At 41.6% G+C, this 22746-nt stretch overlaps 3 protein-coding genes across 4 annotated transcripts; 2 read left to right on the forward strand and 1 right to left on the reverse strand.

The window, feature by feature from the left end:
• Positions 1-1606, forward strand: LOC121053568 (protein MKS1-like). Its single transcript, XM_040521086.1, has one exon. The coding sequence runs from the start codon at positions 207-209 to the stop codon at positions 1014-1016; it is 810 nt and encodes a 269-aa protein (XP_040377020.1). The 5' UTR covers positions 1-206; the 3' UTR covers positions 1017-1606.
• A 5507-nt stretch (positions 1607-7113) lies between these two features.
• On the forward strand, positions 7114-15807 carry LOC102710271 (ribonuclease J). 2 transcript variants are annotated; one of them, XM_006647289.3, is made up of 17 exons: positions 7114-7298; positions 7991-8219; positions 8534-8657; positions 9671-9727; positions 9852-10043; positions 10123-10200; positions 10682-10864; positions 10965-11045; positions 11951-12016; positions 12102-12194; positions 12622-12747; positions 12907-13020; positions 13442-13537; positions 13610-13707; positions 13877-14292; positions 14470-14918; positions 15379-15807. In XM_006647289.3, the coding sequence occupies exons 1-17, from the start codon at positions 7175-7177 to the stop codon at positions 15472-15474; spliced, it is 2622 nt and encodes an 873-aa protein (XP_006647352.2). In that variant the 5' UTR covers positions 7114-7174; the 3' UTR covers positions 15475-15807. The 2 variants fall into 2 exon arrangements, with proteins under 2 accessions (XP_006647352.2, XP_006647353.1); XM_006647290.3 differs by lacking the exons at positions 7114-7298; positions 7991-8219 and having other exon boundaries at positions 8540-8643.
• Positions 15808-16767: 960 nt separating this feature from the next.
• Positions 16768-20779, reverse strand: LOC102712614 (uncharacterized WD repeat-containing protein C3H5.08c-like). Its single transcript, XM_006648645.2, has 7 exons — positions 19730-20779; positions 19518-19608; positions 18949-19106; positions 18781-18845; positions 18599-18710; positions 18223-18316; positions 16768-17479 (listed from the first exon to the last, which is right to left on the reverse strand). The coding sequence occupies exons 1-7, from the start codon at positions 20777-20779 to the stop codon at positions 17001-17003; spliced, it is 2049 nt and encodes a 682-aa protein (XP_006648708.1). The 3' UTR covers positions 16768-17000.
• Positions 20780-22746: the final 1967 nt, after the last annotated feature.

Below are 22746 nucleotides of genomic sequence, written 5' to 3' on the forward strand. Positions count from 1 at the left end.
TTCCCGTTAGCTTGAGCCAACGCAGCCGCAGCTCGTGGACTTTTCCTTCCTCTCGTCAACACCTCACCTCCCCTCCGCCGCCCGCCTCCTCTTCCTCCGACCCTGACCGCCTCTCGCCGTTGAATTCCTCCGCTCTCCTCTCCTCCCCGTTGAGCCGTTCGCCTACGAAGCCTGGTCCTCCTCGGAGCCCGGTGATCGATCCGTCGATGGACGCGTCCGACCGGGCGTCGCCGCGGAGCCGGCAGCTGCAGGGCCCGCGCCCGCCGCGGCTGGCCGTCAGCAAGGACTCGCACAAGGTCAGGAAGCCGCCCGTCGTGCCGCAGCCGCGCGGGGCGGGGGCGGGGGCGGCCGGGCCTGGGCAGGCGAGGCAGCAGCAGCAGCAGCCGCGGGCGCCGGTCATCATCTACGACGCCTCCCCCAAGGTCATCCACACCAGGCCCAGCGAGTTCATGGCGCTCGTCCAGCGCCTCACCGGCCCTGGCGCCGGCGCCGCCTCGTCGGCGGCACCGGCCGCTGGGTTCAACGCCGCGCCGCCGGCGCAGTTCCAGCCGCAGGAGTTCCTGCTCTCGCCGACCGCCGCGCTCTCCCCGGCCGCGAGGTACGCCGCCATCGAGAGGTCCGTCCGCCCGCTGCCCCCCTCCGCGCCGTCCTCCTCCACCTCGCACTACTACTCCGCCGTCGACGACCCAATCCTGCTGCTGGACGCCGCCGCCGACGACGCCGACGCCTTCGCGGCGTCCCTCGGCCCCGCCCGCCCGAGCATCCTCTCCCCGGTCCCCTCCGCGCTGCCGCCGGCCGCCTCGTCCGGCCTCTTCTCGCCGCTCGACCCGGCCTCCCTCTCCTGGCTCAGCGAGCTCAGCCCCTTCCTCCACTCCGCCGCCGCCCGCGATGCGCCGCCTCCCCCGCCGCCGTTTGCGCCGAGCCCGCGCAGCCTGCTGCTGTCCACGCCCACCATGCCCTCGCCGGCGACCTTCTCCGTCATGGAATTCTTCAGCAGCAACTTCCCGGACCTGTAAACTAATCCACCTCACCCCATTTCATCGCTCCCTCTCGCGTCCGCCTCCCAAACCCATTTTTACCCACCTTTACCGCGTGCGCCGGCGAGGTTAAAAGTAACCAAAGAAAAAACACGGTGCCGCGCCGTCGCGGTAACTTCCGGCGCGGCGGCGGCGGCGAAGCTGACCGAACGAGAGGTTGGCGAGATGGCACGGTCGATAGATTTTTTTTAATGGATTTTCTCGTGAGGAGAAAAATACTCTTTCTTGGAAATTTCCTCGTGTAGGTGAGAGGAAGTTGGCTTGGCTAGCTAGCATTAATTGTTGGAGTAGGTGACTTCAATCTCTTCTCGTTCTCATGCTCTCCCCTTCTGTTAATTAATCGATTAATGGATTGATAATTTGATGTTGTATCAGCTTTAGGTAGGCTAACACTTCTCGTTGGCTTTTGTTTTCTTGTTCTGCTGATTGTGTAACTTGTAATCGAAGGAGATGGTTGATTGGTTGATTTAATGCTAGTTTCATTTGTTGATTCTTTTATTGTTTGGTCCTCCAGACTTGGTCATGGATGGTTGAGATCGACATAAGAAGATGTGTTAAATTGATGATGAGATCGACATAAGAAGACTTGTGTTATCTGTTTCACTTTCATGACTGCATCGTGTAGGCTGTGTTTGAAGTATGAAAATTAAAATTAACTACTACAAATTTAAAATTTACTCTGAAAATATGATATTATAAACTTTTATATAAGAACATTTTGCAAAAAAAAAAATACTGGTAAACATGAGTGCAAAAATCGAGAAAAAAGTTACAAAAATTTCAGCAAAATAATGCATCCTAAAGTTTACCACGGTGTCGACCTGGCTTTTGTCTGGTGAATTCTTATCTACATTCCTGATGGTTAAGCCACGCATCTTTTCCTTTATGTTTATGATTTTAAGTTAAAAATTAAATTTTAAAACTTAAATTTAAGTTGATTTTGAAGTTTTATCATATTTTTAAACATTCCTTTTTGATCGTTAAGAATGTCTATATAAAAGTTTTATTTATAAATTATTTTTTAATCACTAATAAGTCATTTTGCTCATACTTATAATAAGTAAGTAAAAGGATAGAGTTGTGTATTGATAGTCTTGTTTTGGATGGGTACTGCCAAGAAAAAAAAAAGATAAGGATAATGTTTTACTTGGTTAGCAGCTAGACATATTTTTACTTGTGATTCCTAGCTTTAAGTCAGCTAACATCTTCAAAAATATCATTCACTTTCTTGTCCACTAAATGGAGGCCTAAACACTCTCGTCACTCTTATTTCCGATAAATGATAATCCCTAATTTCTTCTTAGATAAAATGTTGAATACCAAAATTTCCGAAGTATAAGTAAAACACCCGCAATAAGATAAACATTGATAAAAATCTAAACATATATACCAAACATTAGCTTTTCACCTACAGTAAGCGTAAACGAAATGATTTATCAACAATTAAAAAATAATTTGTAAATAAAGGTTTTATATATATGTTCCTAGTGATCTAAGCAACTGATGGAAAATAAAATATCATAAAATCTTAAAATTAACTATAAATTCAAGTTTTAAAATTTAAATTTTGTCAAAAAAAAGGTATAAGTATAAGCGGAAAGATCGGAGGCTTAGCTTAGAAATAACATTAAAAACACCTAATTCTAAGAAATATCATCGATGACCGTGAGTTTTATGTATAAACGACTTTGGCTAAAAAATATCATCGTCTTAGGGATCTGTGCACCGGTCCATTGTTAAATCGATGATGTTATTTCTTAGACATGATCGTCTGTACAGTGGTATTCATAGAGCTCGTACTCATCAACAATATTTTTCTTATGCTTAGATATTTGTTAATGATATTTTTTATATTTTCACGTATATGATAACAAAAGTACGGTAAAAACGAACCAACGTTACAAATTACATGGCGCTGCAGTTTGATGATGTGGAATAGGTGATTGGATTTTTTTCTCTCCTTGACTATTTGCTTGCTAAGAGTATTCCCAACAGCTCATCTAAATTTGGTCATCTATATCTTTATTTAGATGATCATTTAAACTAGTTTTATCCTTCATATCTCTTTGTACTCCACTATATCATCCATATATGACATCCTCTATATCTCTTTGGAGGATGGAAAAAGATCATCCAAATATAAATGTTCTCTCTATATATGGATGACATCTAAAAATAGATGATATGATAGCTGTTCTGTTGGAGCTCAATTTATAGTCTTCATCCTCTATTTTTAGGATAGAGGATGTGATAGATGAACTGTTGGAGATGCTCTAAGGGGAAAATCATGTTGCCTTGACTATTTGCTTACTAAGGGGAAAACCATTTTATATCCATGGGCTTTCATGAAAAATCTAAAATTGTTTCTAAACTTTAAAACGGACATTATTCACCCCTAAGCTTCCATATCACTACATTGTTTTCATTACTCAACTAGATTTGAAGTGGTTTTGAATGCCATGGCAGTGTGATTTATAACTGAAAAATCTTTTGAATTTTAAAATTTTGTACAATAATTTGGCATTTTAAAAGTTGTACCTGAATGGAAAAATCATTAAAACTATAGCTTATTCTATAGTGCATGTGTAATATAGCATGTATTATGTGAATTATATATAGAGAATAGTTGCCTTGCGGAAAATAATTTTATTAAAAAGTGTGCTTGTATTGAACTTTATTCCATAATGGTATAATTTATTTCAGTTTAATCAACCCAAATGTGCAACTGGATTTTTTTTATAGATTTTGTGTGTACATTACATATTTTAAAAATTCAAATGCAATTCCAGCCTAGTTATTTATTTGAAATTGGAAAAAGTACGAATTAGAAGTATCACGGTCGGCCGAATTACCCCCTAAACCCGAAAACCAGACATCGTTCACCCTGAACTTTCAACAACGGGCAAATTACCCCCTCGACACAATCCAAAACGGTTTTGTCCTACGTGGCGTACACGTGGCAATCCAGTCAACATTTTTTTTACGGTGGGCCCACCTGTCATAGCCTGTCACTCTCTCTCTCTCTTTTCCGGCTAGAGGACCGACAGGGGCGAGGGAGGCGGATGACGATGGCGCGGCGATAGCACGGCGGCGACTAGCGGAGGCGACGGCGCGGCGCGCGGAAGACGGCGAAGAGGGCGGCAACGACAGGCCAAGGATGTCTCACAACGGCATGATGCGTGGAAGACGGCGAAGACGGCGGCGGCGACAGGCCGAGGAGGTCTCACGGCGCGCGATGGTAGTGGAGGGGCGCGAGCGTCGACGGTGGCACGTCGGTGTCGGCGAGGCGACGGAAACAACACTTAGACGGGCGGCGACGGCGGTGAGAGCATGCGAAGGCACAGCGGCGACGGCAGGTTTTCATCCTCGCGCGTCCCCGCGCGGCGCCGCTTGTCCGCATGCCGCCCCCGTAGGCCCACCCCAGCGCGTCGCCGGCCATCCGGCCGTCGTCCCCATGCGGTGCCACCCCCGCGCCGTCCGCACAACGGCCCCGCGCCCGTCGGCCCGCCACCCCCACGTGGCGCCGCCCGTCCGCACGCCCTCGCCCTCCTGCCCGCACGGCCTCCACACTCGCTCGCTTGCCGCCGTGCTCGCCGACCGCCGGCGCCCTCACCCTGTTTCTCCGAGAGAGAGAGAGTAAGAGAGAGGGAGAGACAGGGAGGATTATGACAGATGGGCCCCACTGTTTAAAAAAAAAGAAAATGATGACTGGATTGTCACGTGTACGCCACGTAGGACAAAACCGCTTTGGATTGTGTCGAGGGGGTAATTTGCCTGGTGTGGAAAGTTTAGGGTGAACAATGTCTGTTTTTCGTGTTTAGGGGGTAATTCGACCGACCGCGATACTTCAAGGGGGTAATTCGTACTTTTTCCTCAAAATTTAAAAAACTAGTAACTAAATTACAAACATGTACTTGTAAAATGGAAAATAATCAATTTACATAAAGGTGGTCGAATCTAAATTACATTCTACCCAAATATGACTTTGTTTCAATTTTAGCTCTACTTTCTATAGGGATATCATATTATATATTGCTTGTAGAAAAAGTTTGTTTGGTTTAAAATGGTTCTTATGAGATGTGATAATGTTTTGAGAAATTTTCTAGTCTATATATGTTCTTTGGATTATACTGTGACGTCATGACCATGTTTGTAGACTTCCGCCAGTGACAGAGTAAGTGATATCTTGTAGCCTGGCGACTTGGTGTATGTGCTAGTGATATATAATTTTTTACATATGCCATGACATAAATACAGTGAAAATACTGGTGACGGAGCTTTTGCAGTTGTCCAACCTGCCCAGGAGGTGGCTTCACCACCGGAACTGCCACTATGGGAGGGTATTGGTTCACCCACTGTAATTTTGATATTTTAGTCTTTTAAAAAATTTATTTTATAATTAGATCTCTGAAAAAAATTATTGTACAAATGAAACTTTTTGACCGCGCTAACGTTATTGGCGCAGTCATCCGACCACATAAGCATGCCATAATGACTTGGAGGACGACGACAATGACATTGATATGGTCAAAAGATTCATTCGTGCAATAAGTTTTTTCAGGAGCCTATTTTTAAAATAAGTTTTTAAAAGGACCAAAATATCAAAATTCTAGTCACCATACCCATACCTAATTTATTCATACACATTTTAAATAGATTATCCGTATCAAAACAAATGGGTATTACCCAATGGGTATGAGTAACTTAATTGGTAAAAGCAGAGACATATGTGGATCTTATATGTGGGTCTTATATGTGAGTCTCATATGTAGAAATTGATTGAAATTTGTATACAATTGCTCTTCTATATAATAATTTATCTCACTAAATTTTAATCAAAGTTGATAATTTTTATAGTGTAAACATGAGTTTAAAAATTTTAGTTCTAAGTTTATATATACTTAAATAGGGTATAAACAAAGTGGGTAAAATGAGTAATATCCTTACCATGCATAAAATTCAAATGGATAATTATTTTTTACCCACATCACATCCAAATGATATGGATTTGGATACATGGGTGGATAATAAATAACCGGTGGGAGCTCTAAATGTTAGCTGAAAACCACTTCGATCTAGTCCAAGGATAAAAGCAAATGATAAGAATATCCCAAAATTACTTTTTTTAACAATCATGAGAACTGGACTGAGTCCATCAAAACTCATAGAATTGAATTGATTACATAAAAAATGAGTTAAAATAACAGGGGAACGACATGTTTGTATATTCATTGTGACCTGTAGCATATAACCATGTGTTTTTTGTTCAAAGGATTTACATAACTCCACCTTATTTAAGTCCAATGCAAATTTAGTACATTTAAAGCAATATTATTCAAAATACATAAAATAAATCAAACAGCTGTATTAAGACACCAATAGTTTCACTTTCATCAGCATATTATAAGATGAAAGCTTTACATAAATACATGCTTAACATGCATATATGACCCGAGTGTTATGAAACCTTTGGACCATATTATCCGAGGCATACGCCGTATGTTATAATACACATGATCTTCTATAACTTCGCCAGTAAAACATAGGATATTACGAAATTTACTGAAAAATTATGTTCAAAAGAGCTCTTTTTAATTATGCGTAGGCATCGTCATGTTTACAGATGTTTTGCACGAGTCGAACAAATAAATTTCTCAAGCTTTTGCACTATTTTGCCGAACAACACATTTGAAATGAATGGCTGATACCACTACGTGAGCAATCTGGATTATCTGACTTTGTTCATAAAAGTCACTAAAACACATCTTAATCTATAGTATACTGTATAGTTAAACACTATAACATATTTATAGCGATCAATCTCAAGCGTTTGTTGTGGATAGAACGGCTAAAAATACCCTAAAAGTCACGCTACTTTCGATCGATAACTTTTATGAACAAAAGTTAGAATCCCGTTTGCTACATGAGATGAGAGGGGGGAAAAAAAATCTTGCAAGTGTAAAAGAGAAATGAGATATTTTTGGACAGGTGGTGGGCACTCCGGAACAAAAACTCGAACGCCATCCCCCCCGCTCCGCTCGTTATCCCCTCCCCTCGGCCTCGGCTTCCCTCCACCTCGCTCGCTCCGGGCCTCTCCCTTTCCCTCCTCTCCCCTCCCTTCGCCGCCGCCGCCCGCCATGGTGGCGCTCGCCTCCCTCTCGTCCCTATGCCCCTGCGGCCTCGCGCGCCGCCGTTCGTCCTCCGCGGCCTCCGCCTCTATCACGTGCTGCGCCGCGGCCTCGCCTCTCCCCTCCGCCAAAGGTACCGCGCTGGCCAGCCAGCCTGACACTGCCCTCTCTTCCTTTTATTGGCGCCGCCGATGGTTGCTGCCGCCGAGACGGAGCTGGGTGGGGGAATCCGAGATGGCCGGACGGTGTCCTCTTCGTAGTGGAAATCCGCATTCCCCTGCGGAGCTTCGATTCTATCTCATCCCGATTTCAATTTTTCACCTGCCGTCGGACGTCGCCGGTGGCCCTGTAGTCACCTTCGTTTTCTTCGTCCAGCGCGCTAGGGAGGAGGAGGAGAAGGACGGATCTCGGAGGACCTCTGTAGGACCTGCTTCCCTAAACTAGCACCAGTGGTTTAGGGTTTTAGTGTGGTTTAGAGTCCCAACCATTTGGAGGTTTGAGTGAACCGCCATGCGCTATGTTAGGTTGATTCCGTTTCTTCGTGGAAGCACGGATCACTTTTGTATATTTGCGCAATATCAGGTTGCGTGCTGCTGTTTGAAAAAATCACCTGTCACTGCGAACCTAAAAATGCAACTAATGTAAGCTAAAACACCTAAAAATGGAAATTCTCGCATGTATCCTGTGCACCAGGGTGAGACAACATAGATCGATCCCTGTATTCAACTGTTTACAAATCTGCATGATGATCTGAAATGGAAAATTCTTCTGTTCTTACTTCTTAGGCACTCACAAGTCAAAGGCATTTCTTCCTAATGTCTGCAGGATCTCAAGAATCTAGAACGCCCCGTAGACGGGTGAGGAAAACTGAGGGTGCCACTAAGAGCCTGGAAGATTCAGTCAAGCGAAAGTTGGAACAGTTTTACGAAGGGTTGGATGGTCCACCTCTCCGAGTCCTCCCAATAGGTGGCCTTGGAGAAATAGGCATGAATTGCATGCTTGTGGGGAACTACGACCGTTACATATTGATAGATGCAGGGGTTATGTTCCCAGAGTATGCATTCTATTTCTCTAGCTTGTTACTGCTTACCTTACTGTTTGATTCAGATCTTTTTGTCTTTGCCTTTTTCGTGTGTCTGTTTGCATTCTCTGATTAGTGTTTATTTTGGCAAAACATGTATACAAGCGAGGACTTAGATAACTGCCTGCCTTTTCTTTTACACTCTGGCATGATGGCTTGGCATTTTCTGCAAACTGTACATGTAGATTTGTATAGAGTTCCTGTACAGACTTTTCTCATTTTCTGTCTACATGACTACATTTAAGCTAAATTTTGACTGAAATGAATTCTATTCAAACTTGTGTCAGCTACGATGAATTTGGTGTGCAAAAGATTATCCCAGACACCACATTCATCAAGAAATGGAGCCACAAAATTGAAGCAGTTATTATAACACATGGCCATGAAGATCACATCGGTGCGTTGCCCTGGGTAAATGATTCTTCTGTTACTCATATATCAATCTCACTTGGCTATTATCGTGCACATAAAATACCAAAGCCTTTTATCATACGCAACTAACAACCCTCTACAGTTATTTCAGACACAAATGATTGTAAGTGCACAAGAGGGTAGGGGAGAGACTTTTTTTTTTTTGGGGGGGGGGGGGGCACTGTGAATTTTAAACAAGGGTTGACTACTGCAAACAAAAAAACTTGGTAGATAAAGACAACAACTAACTTGAAGGACACAGCCTTATGTCGAAGGTAACATTCTAAAAAATTCAAAACTCAGCATATCTAACCTTACTGGGGCCCATGAAAGATGCATTCATTTCTCTAATAGGGTATGCCAACACTAAGAGTAATCAGTTCTGTGTAGAAGCTCTAATTTCAGTATTTCACATATCATGAAATCCAGTGGTGCGCCCCATGCAATGCTCATCAGTACGAACAATTCTTGCTGATGTTACATGAAAACAACAGATGGTACCAGTCATCTAGATAATTTGGTTGACTATGAGAATAGAATTCAGAACCGAAACTGTTCACATTTTACATTCAATGGAAGATTGCCCATAGGTTGATCTTGTAGAATCAAGAAGTATGAAATTGTATTCTGTTAATTGAAAGCATTGCTTGGATTGATTTATCTCAGCTTTAAATAACTTTAAGCAGTTTCTTTTTTTTTTCTGGCACTTTAGATGTGCTTGTTACTTTGGGTTGACTTGTCCATAATTCCATATAGAATGCACTTAATTATTCAATCCTGTACTGATGCTTATCACCAATCATAAACAAACATGCTCCTCAAACACAAATTTGGCCATTAAATATTATAGTACCTTGTAGGGCGAGATGGGGAATCATACATATTGATAACCATCTTGCTTTTCATTGCCACTGCTTACCATGCCATATGCATATTAATATCTTAGCTCCAATTGTTATACATTTTTAAAGCTGCGATATTCTTGTGTTTCCTATTGTATTTGCTGTCCATAGGTCATCCCAGCGTTGGATTCAAGCACACCGATTTTTGCATCATCTTTTACTATGGAGGTAACAATCAGTCCTTTTGACTATGACATGCATGCTTTGCATTATTGGGCATTATTGTTACACATGATTTGTTTCATGAAATCTTCAAAATAGTACTAAGATGTACCTTTACATATTTGGACAGCTAATAAAGAGGCGCTTGAAGGAGTTTGGAATTTTCCTCTCATCTAGGCTTAAGGTTTTTAGAGTAAGGAAGAGATTTCAGGCTGGGCCATTCGAAGTGGAACCCCTCCGTGTAACTCATTCAATCCCTGACTGCTGTGGCTTAGTGCTTCGGTGTGCTGATGGCATAATTTTCCATACTGGTGACTGGAAAGTAAGTTACACTAATCAATGATTCCATGCCCAATTTCTTTAATTTTGGTGCGTTTGTTTAACTTATATTTCGATGAAAGATTGATGAGTCACCAGTGGATGGAAAAAATTTTGATCGGCAAGCATTGGAAGAGCTCTCCAAAGAAGGCGTTACACTTGTAAGTTTATCCAATATCAGCCATGCATCTAGATCAGTACTTTTCAATGGTTTAAAAGTCATCATCCCAGGTTGCACTTATAAGTTCCATCCACAAGTCTTCACTTTTGACACTTATGTTCACAAATACTTGCCACTTCACATTTCCCAGTGCATGTTTTCCCATTTTGCCTTTTTCTTTAACTCTCTTCCTTTCTCCTCCGCCACATTTGGTGGGTCCATAAATAGGTTAGTTTGGAAGGACATTATGATCATATCATATAATTTCAAATGGTTGCCTATGTATGTCATGGTCAGAAGTGATAAGTAAATGTGGACGAAGAGAGTACCATGTAGGATGCAGAGAAATGATAATTCAGTGTCTTATATATTTTTTTAACAATATTATCTACAGATCACTTTAATACTGGTACGAGAAGCTATTTGCTGATATGCTGCTAACATTATGTTTCCCTTACCATTGTGGTTATTTTTAATGCAAGATGATGAGTGACTCTACAAATGTTCTATCCCCTGGAAGATCCATCAGTGAGTCTGTTGTTGCTGGTTCATTGTTGCGACATATTTCAGAAGCAAAAGGAAGAGTAATTACAACACAATTTGCTTCCAATATACATCGCATTGGGAGCATCAAAGCTGCTGCAGACTTAACTGGTCGAAAGATGGTAATCTTTGATTGAGATTGCTAATTCAACATATAAGGCTCTGCCTTATCTTCAATTTTTATGTTTTTTACTAGTCTGTACTTTTGATAAACTGGAACAGGTGTTTGTTGGAATGTCACTCAGGACTTACCTTGATGCTGCTTTCAGGGATGGAAAGTCACCAATTGATCCATCAACCTTGGTATGTAATTACATTATTAATTCCTCATGTGCAAATGATATAGTGTTTTTTGGCTAACTAGATAAATACCTGTGCTTTGCTACGGATTTTATGATGTGTTATCAAATTTTCTTATATGACATAGTCACCTTAATTTGAATTTATATGTAGATATCAATCTATATTTAACTGATTTTTAATATTAAGAAATTTGAGAGCTAAATTGTAAAACTATAGTGAGGGTATGTGGTGGTGGCAGATTCACTGCCACCACCATTACTCCTTTTTATAGGAGTATAGATAATGCAATATTTGGAACGATGTCTTTTACTGTCTTGGTGATCTGTGCTGTGCAATTGATCTTCTGTATCGAGATAAGCTGGTATCCTTTATAGAACAATTTGTTCTCAGCGCTATTTTATTAACTTCAGCTATCGAATCGCCTCCCAACATTATTATAGCTTCTATATATTAACTTGTATGACTCCTGAGTGCTACTTGTAGAGTAGCTTGATGCTTGATTCTGTTCTGCGCAGGCTAATAGCTTCATGTATGCCTTGACACACGCTATTCTTTTCGTCTTTCTTAACAAATTTGTCTGGTGGTTCTTATCTATTTGTTTTGGACAAGGTGCACACAATAGAATCTTGCTCCCACCGAAGGGACTTGAGTTTACAGAAAAAGTACTGTATTGTCAAAATCTATAATCTCAAAAGGCGCTCTCATTTTTTGTTAGGTGCCTTAACTTATTATTGTGTAATCACTAGCTTGAGAGTTGAGTTATTTTTCCATGTCATTATGTTATTTTTGAATTTCAATTAATACATAGAAATTCACTAGCTTGAGAGTTGGTATGATCTGTTGATATGTCGTGTGATGATATCACAGAATGTAGTCTTCCTTATTTCATAGTAGTTGTTCTGCAGGTTAAGGTAGAGGACATGGATGCCTACGCCCCAAAAGATCTTCTAGTTGTTACTACAGGTTCACAAGTAAGCCTTACACCCTAAGAGATCTACAGTTTCAGTAGCTCATGCACCACCTTAATTCTTTCATCTGTGTATCAAAATTTTCCAGGCAGAGCCACGTGCTGCTCTAAATCTTGCATCTTTTGGGGGAAGTCATGCCCTTAAACTATCGAAAGAGGATGTCCTTCTGTACTCTGCCAAGGTACATTGTTGTTGCCATCACCATCATCTCTTCACATTATCATCCTTGATGCATTATTTTAGAACCTTCGAGATTAGTCAAATGGGATGGTGCCATTGTCTGTTAGTTATCCACACCATCCTTCTTAAATCAAGTGCATCAGTGTGCACTCTTGTTTTCAGTTGCTGTCTTGCTGACTTCTTCCTATAGCAGAACTTCCTATGTTCTGAAGATGACATTGGCTTGTATGTGTGTACTTTATTAATTTAAATATCTTTGATTAAAACTAAGATATGTGGAATGGCACAAAATTGATCATTCAAAGACACATGAAATTTTGAAAGTAATGTACCCTATTCGCCTGTTATGTGTTCTTCCAGGTCAATTGGTTTATATTTTGACTACTAGAATTGTAAATGATCTTATCATGTATATGCTTTCTTTTCAGGTTATTCCTGGAAATGAGTCGCGTGTAATGAAGATGTTAAATCGCCTTACTGAGCTTGGCCCAAAAATTGTGATGGGAAAGGATGCTGGTCTCCATACTTCTGGGCATGCCTATCATGATGAACTTGTAAGTTTCCTTTTCTTGTATTGATTTCTGTTCTGATGATAATTAGTTCATTTTCTGCAATAGAATTAGCCTTCTATTCTCCTGAATCTCCATATAAATAGTTTTCTGGTCTCTCTTGACATGAGATAACATGCTATGCATTTTCTTAATTATTTCCAGGAGGAAGTCCTACGGATTGTTAAACCACAGCATTTCTTGCCTGTCCATGGAGAACTCCTGTTTCTTAAAGAACATGAATTACTTGGAAGATCAACTGGCATAAGGCACACTACTGTAAGTATTATCTTTTCCACGGTTGAAATATACATACGAGATTCAGTCTTGGTTATGGTATCTGAACAAACAAAGTTTATGTAGTCTTTTGCTTTTCCTCCATGCCTCTTGTAATCTTAAATTACTTGTTTACTTAAAACTATGAACTGGTCAAAGCTCCGTTATTCGACTCTTTTAGCTTCGTAGAATATTTGTTCATGCATTGGAAACATGGTGCACTTGTACTCTCTCTACCAGGTTAAGTCAAGTATCTATCTACAAAAGAATTTGTTTTTGTCTTGTAGATTTTTAAACATTTACATTCTGGTCAGAATGCTAAGTATCTCTAGTATTGCCATCATATGCATTTTAGCAACTTTAAAAGCTATTTTAGACTTTTTAGGAATTGTTATGGTTCTTAGATTGCTTGGTTTAATTGCAGGTAATTAAAAATGGAGAGATGCTTGGTGTGTCACATCTAAGAAACAGAAGAGTTTTGTCTAATGGGTTTGTTGCTCTAGGGAAAGAGGATTTGCGGGTGAGTTATATATTTTGTACATTCCCTTTTTTTTTTGACTTCACCAACTCTAAAATCCAACATGATGCACAGCTAATGTATAGTGATGGCGACAAAGCTTTTGGAACATCCAATGATCTCTGCATTGATGAGAGATTCAGGATTGCATCTGATGGCATTATTTTCGTTAGGTAATATACACAAATTTGGTGCATTTGTTATGTTGTTTATCTTCAGCAAAACTCTCCTCTGGGGTCAAATGAGAGAACAAGTTATATTTTATATGCTGCTCTTTGGAAATAGTAAAAAGAATCATAAATAGCAATTGTTAACACTTAACACTTACCTTGTTTCTTGCAGCATGGAGATCTTCCGACCTCAGAAGGAACTTGCTTCATCACAGTCAGGACTGAAAGGGAAGTTCAAGATAACAACACGATGCCTATGGCTTGATAATGGAAGACTATTAGATGCACTTTATAAAGCTGCATATGCTGCATTATTAAGCTGTCCAGTGAATTGTCCACTTAGTCACATGGAGAGGATGGTATCTGAAATCTTGAGGAAAATGGTAAGGAAGTATAGTGGGAAGAGGCCTGATGTCATTACGGTTGCTACAGAGAATACAACAATAAACTTTGTAGAAGACTCAGAAGGTAAATCGTCTGGAAAGTTCGGATCTTTCTCAGCTTCTAGGCATCCCAGCAGGGGTTCAGGTAGGGGCCTCGAAGATAATGACAAAACACGCCCAGAAAATCCAGAGGGGGAGGCTAAAGGTACTACCAGCAACTAGTATCTTGATATTACCTTTGAAAAGTGTATGGTTTAATCCTATAGTAGTATCTGCATTTCTCATCATACTGTTTTACTGTTTTTCATCTAATCATGTGCATTTGATTCCATGCATTTTGTGCCATCTAAGATGTATTGACACTGTGACTACTTTATTACAGAGATCCTTCCTGATGTCTCGAGAACAACACGTGATGATGCAACCACAAGCACGAATGGTGAAGCATTCTTCTCCTCGGATTTGCATAAGCCTAAAACACTAGAGCATTTTTGGGATTCATTCAAATCCCCTACAGCTGTAAAGATTGCTAGGATCGTCAATGGTTCAGCTCAAGGGAATAAGCCAAAGCTTAGCAAGATCAGCATAATGGGTAAGGACTCTAGCGACCCCCCTTCTGCTCCAGTTAAATCTTCGAAAAAGAACAAGTGGAAGCCTGAGGAAATTAAGAGCTTAATTCAGATGCGTGGTGAAATGAACGAGAAATTTCAAACTGTGAAAGGGAGGATGGTTCTGTGGGAAGAGATATCTTCTAGTATGTTGAACCAGGGGATAAGTCGTTCTCCAGCACAGTGCAAATCTCTATGGACATCATTGGTTCAGAAATATGAGGTAAGGTCATTGGTGACCTCTGCAGTTTTGACATAAATTCAGTTCATTTTATTTAGAAAAGTCAACTTTTGATCTGTCAACTATGTCCTCAGTCCAATTTTACTACTCCGTCCCTAAATGTTTAACGCTGATGATTTTTTATACACGTTTGATCATTTATCTTATTCAAATATTTTTGTAAAATATGTAAAGTTATATATATGCATAAAAGTATACTTAACAATAAATAAAATGATATAAAAATAATTAATAATTATATAAATGTTTTGAATAAAACAAATAGTCAAACGTGTATAAAAAAATCAACAGCGTCAAACATTTAGGGATGGAGGTAGTATCTGTTATAAAACCATTTACATCTGGTCCTAGTTATATGAGCATCATATAGCTTATATATCTATCAATATCTGCATCATATAGTAAGCTCAACCATTTTGTTTGTTTTATGTTTGTTTGGCAGGAGAGCAAGAAAGATGAGGAAAGCGTAAAGACGTGGCCGTATTTCTTGGACATGGACAGGGTTTTATCAGGCCAAGGGGAAATGGCAACCCAATGATCCCAAAACCCGTAGTTTAGTGGTATTAGTTCTGGAGAATCAAGTGGCAAGATGAGATTGTTACAGCGTGTTTACCCCCTAGAGAATACGTGCCGTTGGCATGTGGGAGTAGTTCTTTCCACGAAAGGGAGGCACCAGGAAGAGATTGAGCTGTTGCGTACGTATTCACCATGAGAGTGTGGTACAGGGCTAGGGATAGCTGACATTATTTAATCAACTTCTCCACTAGATCAAGTGATCGAGTAGCTAAATTTTGTTCAAGTGCCATTGTTTTCAGTGTAAACAGCACACATGAACTGCTAATCCGAAGGCTTCAGGTTAGCGAGAGCTCAACATCAGCTACATGCCTATTCATATTCGTGTTAGTCTGTCTCTATAGCCCTTATTCGTGCAAAAAAGTAAAAATAAAAAAAAACGCTAGAAAAGCTTATGCGTTGCCTGTACTTCTCTCTTATAACATAAAACCTTACTCCATCTGTCTCTTAAAAAAGGCAAACTCTGCACTTCTCTCTTATAACATAAAATCTTACTCCATCCGTCTCTAAAAAAAAAGGCAAACTTTTGGTTTTTTGTCAAGTGTTTGACTTTTTACTTGAAAAACTTTAAGAATTTTTTTAAAAATTAGTTACATATAAAACACTATTCGTGTTTTATCATCTAATAAAAAATATTAATAGTAAATTTTTTAAATAAGATGAATAATTAATTATTGTATTTAAAATCTAAAAAATTGATTTGTTTTAGAACTGAGGGAGTACCTGGTTCCTATGATAAATGGACGACTAGATTTTTTCCAACAAATTTGTTAGGACTTCTACGTTCCAAACAAGTCCAAAGCATAAGAAGAACAAGACCATTTCACTAACAATTCTATCCCGTTATCTCTTCGCATTCATACTGGCTAAGGGGCGATGTATGACGGGTCAAATATTTCAACTTTATCATATTCCTTTAACCAGTTGGCATCAGTAGATTATTCTCCATATCATGGCTGTTACAGTTATTGACATACGAGTTTCGCTCTTCTCATAATGATACACCTATTACAACCATCATCGACATATGAGTTTCGCTCTCCTCTATAGTTCAACATGTCAATATTTCTCTAAGCTTTTTTACTATCTTTAAAAAAGCATCTCAAGATATCATATTTTTAGTGTAAAATATGTGATACCTTGAGTACCAAAAATTTGTACTATTTAAGGATGGTAAAAAAGTTCTTCTCCTCTATAGTTTCACATGTCAATATTGATACTATAGTTACGGTAAAAAAAAAAAAGAACCACGGCTATTCTTTGGCGGCAAGTATCCACAAGTATATTATTTTCTTGCCCACTAAATATCCCACTACCAGTATCCCTGCTCCGATTTGGCGTTTCGCCAAAATTACCTTTTTTTTTTTTTCTGCACGCATTAGCTCACTGGCTACCTAGGTGGCGAAGCTAGCAGCAGCCAAGGATGGATGGATGAATCGATCGATCGATCAATGGCGGCAAGAACACCATGGCGTCGCCTCTCGCCGGCTTTCACAGCCTCACCGGCAGGCCGTAGTTGTGGAAGGCCCTGATCGCGCCGCCGCGGCTGCCCGTCACCACCACCGTGTTCCAGGCCGCCGCCACCTTGGCCCGGCAGTCGTCCATCCCGGCGCAGTTCACGTACCGGAGCGACGGCAGCAGCTTCTCCTCCGGCCACGTCGCCGCCGACGCCCTCGGCCCGTCGGGGGCGAGGAACCACGTGCCGAACGAGCACCGCTCCCGGTCGTAGCACAGCGTCGGCGCGTCCGCCGCCGCGGAGCTCCTCCTCCCGCTCGCCGCCGCCGCCCTCTCCCACGGCGCCACCGCCGTGACGCCCTCGGAGAAGAAGAGCTCGCGGGAGCAGACGGCCCGCCTCCGCCTCCCGCCGTCGAAGCTCCAGATGCGAACGTTGGAGTCGCTGCCCGCCGATATGAGGTACCTGCCGTCCGGCGTCAGCGACGGCGGCACCAACGCCTTGGACTTCCATTGCCCTGCACCGCACCATGGATCATCAAAAGATTCAAAACACGACCCCCAAAAAATGTTTCTTTCTTTCTTTCTTTTTAATCCAAAACACGATTAAATCAAAAACTCCTTCTGATTTTTTATTTAACACCGTTGAAAATCTATATTTGACCATTCACATTTTATTCAAAATTTATATACAAATAGGAAAAATAAATTACTTTAGTAATAAATAAAATAATAACAAAATAATTAATAAATATTTATGTTTTAGATAATACAAATGGTCAAATAAGATTAAAAGAACGAAAGAAAACAAAGGGAATATATATCGAGTGAAACGGCTAAGACTCTGTTTCTTTCGGCTTGGGATTATTATAATTCAGATTATTGAGAGTAAGCTAAAAGAAACAGACAACTTAATTATTAATTATTAAGGTAGTTTATTATAATCTGGAGTCCAGCTTATTATAATCTGATAAACTCATTTAGGTGAACTTTTTTTAGATTATTGGATAAAAAATTACCCACCATGCCACCCACTCCCTTTTTAGACTTACAAACCGAGTAATCTAGGCTCTAAATTAATTTAGGAAAGAAACAACACGCAACTTATTCTACTACAGATTATAATAATTTAGTTTATAATAATCTGACTCAATAATCTAGATTATAATAATCTTAAGCTGAAAGAAACATGCCCTAAACAAATCAAGATTCAAGAGGGAAATTTATTTGAGTATGAGAGAGTGAAAACAGAAGTCTATACCTTGAAACTTTTGAGTGAACTTAAGACCTTCATAAACTCGAATTTTATGATCTTTCGACGCGATTATCATCCTGGATGGATGGCCTTTAGAAAACTGCATGAGAGGTGACAATCAACTGGTGTTCATCTAGCAAGCAATGGCTTGTATAAATTACAAGTAGCGGACAGTACTACAAAATTGATATGGCCAACTATTAATTAATCGTTAGAAAAAAATACATCAATTGATTTTGTGAGATATTGAATTGGAATCTAACGGTAACAAAGAAAACCAAACAAAGTAGCCCGTAGACAACAAGATCTTGAAACAAATTTAATGCATAGAAAAATCGATTGATGGATTAGAAAATTTCAAGCATTCACAAATAGGACTAACCTGAATATTGGTAATCCTGTTGGCAGCTGCAAACCACTTTCTCCGCTTTATACGCATTAGTTTGCCCCTTTCAATGTTTTTCCCTAATGGAGAAACGATCGCAAAATTGTTACTTAATACTAACATTGTTCTCTCGTCGTTAAAATGCACATAATCTGAAGGAAAAAAAATAAAAATGATACAATGCAGTTATACCAGATTGATCATAGAAGCGGCATTTCCCTTTAACAGAACCAACAACGAAACCCTGAGAATGGTAAAAATGCAAGAATTTGCAACCCAGTTAAAATAAACTTCAATTACATTTTGATAAACAAAATTTTAAAACATCATTTTGATAAGACATGAACCTTTCCATCTGGTTGATAACTTATAGCTGTTATGATATCCTTTATATCATCCCAGTCAACTACCCGCTTGTCTGAAACATCCCAAACGCGGACTTTGCCATCTATTGAGCCACTGACGAAGTACCTTTCGTCGACTGGATTGAAATCAACACATGTAACTGTCGACAATAAAAGGATATCAGGGAATATAAAATATGTCAGAAGAAAAAACTTTTTTGTCCTGAAAGAAATCTACTTCAAAAGGAAAATAAATTAGAAAAGAAAATTGAGGCCGACTCCGGTGTATTTTACTGGTAGTCTATACCGTTAATCTATTTTATCGAACGACTATGATTAAATTATACTATCAACAATATTAGGTGTAGTAGAAATTTATCGGGTAATATAGATTGTGATATTTATTGTAAATAAAATAAAATTACAAAATACTGCTAATCAAGTAATTAACGAAGTATAAAAATTCCCCTTTTCTACTGGTAGTATTAGTAAATACTACCAGTAAAATGGATCGGAGAGTTGCCCAAGAAAATTTGGTTAGCAATTAACTACTCTGGGATGTTTGCACATACCATACTCTCCATGTCTGAATACTGCTAGGCAGTCATCCCAACCAACTTTCCACATTCGTATCGTCGTGTCTTTCGATGAACTCAAGAGAAACTGCAGGAGATATTAGACCAGTTCATACCAAATTTAACATGAACAGAAAGTTCACTGACATGCATTCTTCATGTCAATTGTCTATCAATACCCAAGCTACTACATGAGACAGAAGACTTACATCTGACTTTGACCATGCCAAGTCCAGGATATCACTTCCATGGCCATGGAATTCATGCAGAGGCGTCTCTGTAATACTGAATACCTTGTTTGGAATTATTGCAAGGGGCTTAGTTTTTAAACCCTTATTCTTGTCCATGTCTTCAGGATCTCTGACGTACAAATTTGCTGAAGACTCGATCTCCGTAATCTGCCAAACGCGCACAACGCAATCCTCGCCGCCGCTTGCTAGATGCCACCCAGATGAACTGAACTTCATGACCCGGATCAAGCCCTCGTGGGCCTGGATTTCTTGGCACATGTAGACAGCAGTGAAGTCCATCCACTTCTTGTTCTGGTGATGAACTTTTGTTCTGCACAATGCACCTGAATTCGAGCTTCTTGCATGGACATCATCCATGGGAGCTCTAGCTGCATCCTTCTTTCTCCTGAAGCTTCCCCACAGGCTCCTGAATTCACCCTGCCTAGGATCACCGGACGCATGGCTGCGACCGCTGCTGCGACTGCGCAAGAATCGCCGAGCAACCGGAGATGATCCAGCCACATCGTCATCTGGAGCCAAGATTTCATCCGATCCAACCTCCTCAAGAATCTCTGAAAGCACATTGTGCTGGCCACCACCTTCATGATCGCGAGCTGCACTTCTCCTTCCATTGCAGTTATCCATATCCCTTGTGCTGGGAGCTGCTGTCTCTGCCAGAACGCCGTCAGAGAAACATGATCTGAAGGAAGAACATATGCTGCTGATCCTCTCCTCGAGATCATGGAACGAGCAATCATTCGTCGTGATCTCTGCAAGCCACTGGGGGAAGACGGCTCCGGTAGGGCCAGGCTCGAGAAAGCCCATCCCTTTCAGGAATCTCTGCCTCCTTTCCCTGACGCTCATCGTCGGCTCACCTGCCCACAGTTCATACCCAGCCTCAGTGCCCGTGGTGCAGCCGGCTGGTGATAAGGATGAACCGATCTCTGCTGCTGAGTGGCCTCTGATGATATCATCGTCACACGCATCGAAGAAGACGTCGTCTTCTCCTCCAGAATCTGACCTTGTCATTGTTCACAGTTTTGCTCTCAACCAAGTAGATTGTAGGATGGTCCCTTGCTTCCTTCAGTAGTAGAATTCTGCTAAAGCGGTAACAAGATCCGACGCAAACGAAACTGCCAAGAAAAACATGGGACAGATCAAAGCATTAAAACAAGATTTGATCCAACTCCATGGAGAAGACACACATACACACGTACATGGATGACTGCTATCCACAGACTAGAGTGAAATTCAGGAGCAGAACGAAGAACAGCACAGCCAAACAACCATGAAGCACCTTAAACCAAATGGCTTGTTGACAACAAGAACCGGAAAGTCCGATCCAGAATGTGCTGGAGGTGATGCCAGTTCTGAAGCCTGGAGGTGCTGCACCGCATGCACAGAGTGTGCTGTACTGCAATTTCAGCCTTCATCCTCACGCTAGCAGCGGCAGGATTCATCAAGGGGGGAAGCAAGCAAGCAAACAAGATTTACACAGTGGTGGCAAGACAACAAAAATCCAGTAGGATAGGAAGAACAAACTCCAGAAACAAAACAAAAAAAGGGTTGCACACCACAAATTGTTTCTTTTTTCTTGGTGTGATGGCATTGCACTGGAAATGTGAGTAGCAGAGCAGCAGATATTACCAATCTCCAGCAATAAAGCGCATGAGTCCAATCCCCACATCATCACGGTCGATTGACAGTGAGATAAATACAGTGGATGATCAGTGCGCAAAATGGGAGGAACAAAAACAATCAACAGCACCAATAAATAATCCCAGCCACTAAACCTCCGTAAAGACAAAAAAGACAGCAGCAATGTACTTGTACTGTACTGCGATCCTCTCCTGACCTCGGTTCTGTTCCCAATGATGGCATGGCATCCGATCCTTCTGCAACCGATCGCGAGAAAGAACACCCCTTTTTGCAGTGCAGTTCTTGCCGGCAACCGGGCAGTCACGTCGGGGAACGGGAATCCGGCAGCAGCAGCGGCAGCAGGAGCAGCCCATGCCACGCGTATCCCGAAGAAACGACAGCTGCAGAAGCAGCCATGGCAGGAGGAGAGGAGCCTACCTACTCCGCTGCTCCAAGAAACGGGCACAGGGGGAGCAGAGCTGGCAGCGCCGGACAGCCCGTCGCCGGCAGACGCGTGTCTCCGCCGCCGCCGCCGCCGCCGGTGGATGGGTGACCATTAAAGCCGCCTTCTTTCCTTCCGCCGCCGCAGCAAGATCGCCATTGATGCGGCATGCAAGCACGAGCACAGTAAAAGAAAAAGGAGCAAACTTTTTCTGTTGGTACGGCTCCGGATGAATGCAGGCGTCACGACCACAACCAGAGAAGCGTGAGCCCAAAGATCGAATTCTTTCTATGACCCTTCTCATCTCATGCATCCCTGGAGTTCTTCACCTCATGGGGTCCATTCTGATGACTGAATTTTCAGAACTTTCAGATAAGAACACTACTGTTCCATCCAAACCATGGAACTCATAAGGAAGGGAGATCATCCGCCATTATCGATCGCTATATATGCCCATCGCCCACCAAGAAGAAACGGAAACGATCGAAACAAGACAGCAAAAAAAGAGAGGACAGATTCAGGCAGGAAATTAAAACCCAAGAGAAGAACAAACAACACCCACAGCCATAGCTAGCTCAAAAACCAACCCCAAAGATCGCCTCACTGGCCGTACGCATGCACGTACGATCGATCTCACGGCGCCCTCCGGCCGCACCGCCGCCGTCCCGCCATGTCGGAGCCCGCCCGCCGGGCAGCTAGCCAAGACGACGACGACGGAGAAGAAGAAGCAGCAGCAGCAGCATAATTCAGCCTCCTCTCTTCTTCCACTGAAATGAAATTTGGTCTGGGCCTCATGAACCCGGCGCGCTTAAATCCCCTCGCGTCCCCGACGACGCCGGTACGTGCTCGCGATATCCTGTGGGCCACGTTGCCCAAATCCGCCATGGTTTTTGCCGCCGCCGGTGACAGGTGGGAG

Source organism: Oryza brachyantha, chromosome 2, assembly GCF_000231095.2.
Source record: "Oryza brachyantha chromosome 2, ObraRS2, whole genome shotgun sequence".
NCBI lineage: Eukaryota > Viridiplantae > Streptophyta > Magnoliopsida > Poales > Poaceae > Oryza > Oryza brachyantha.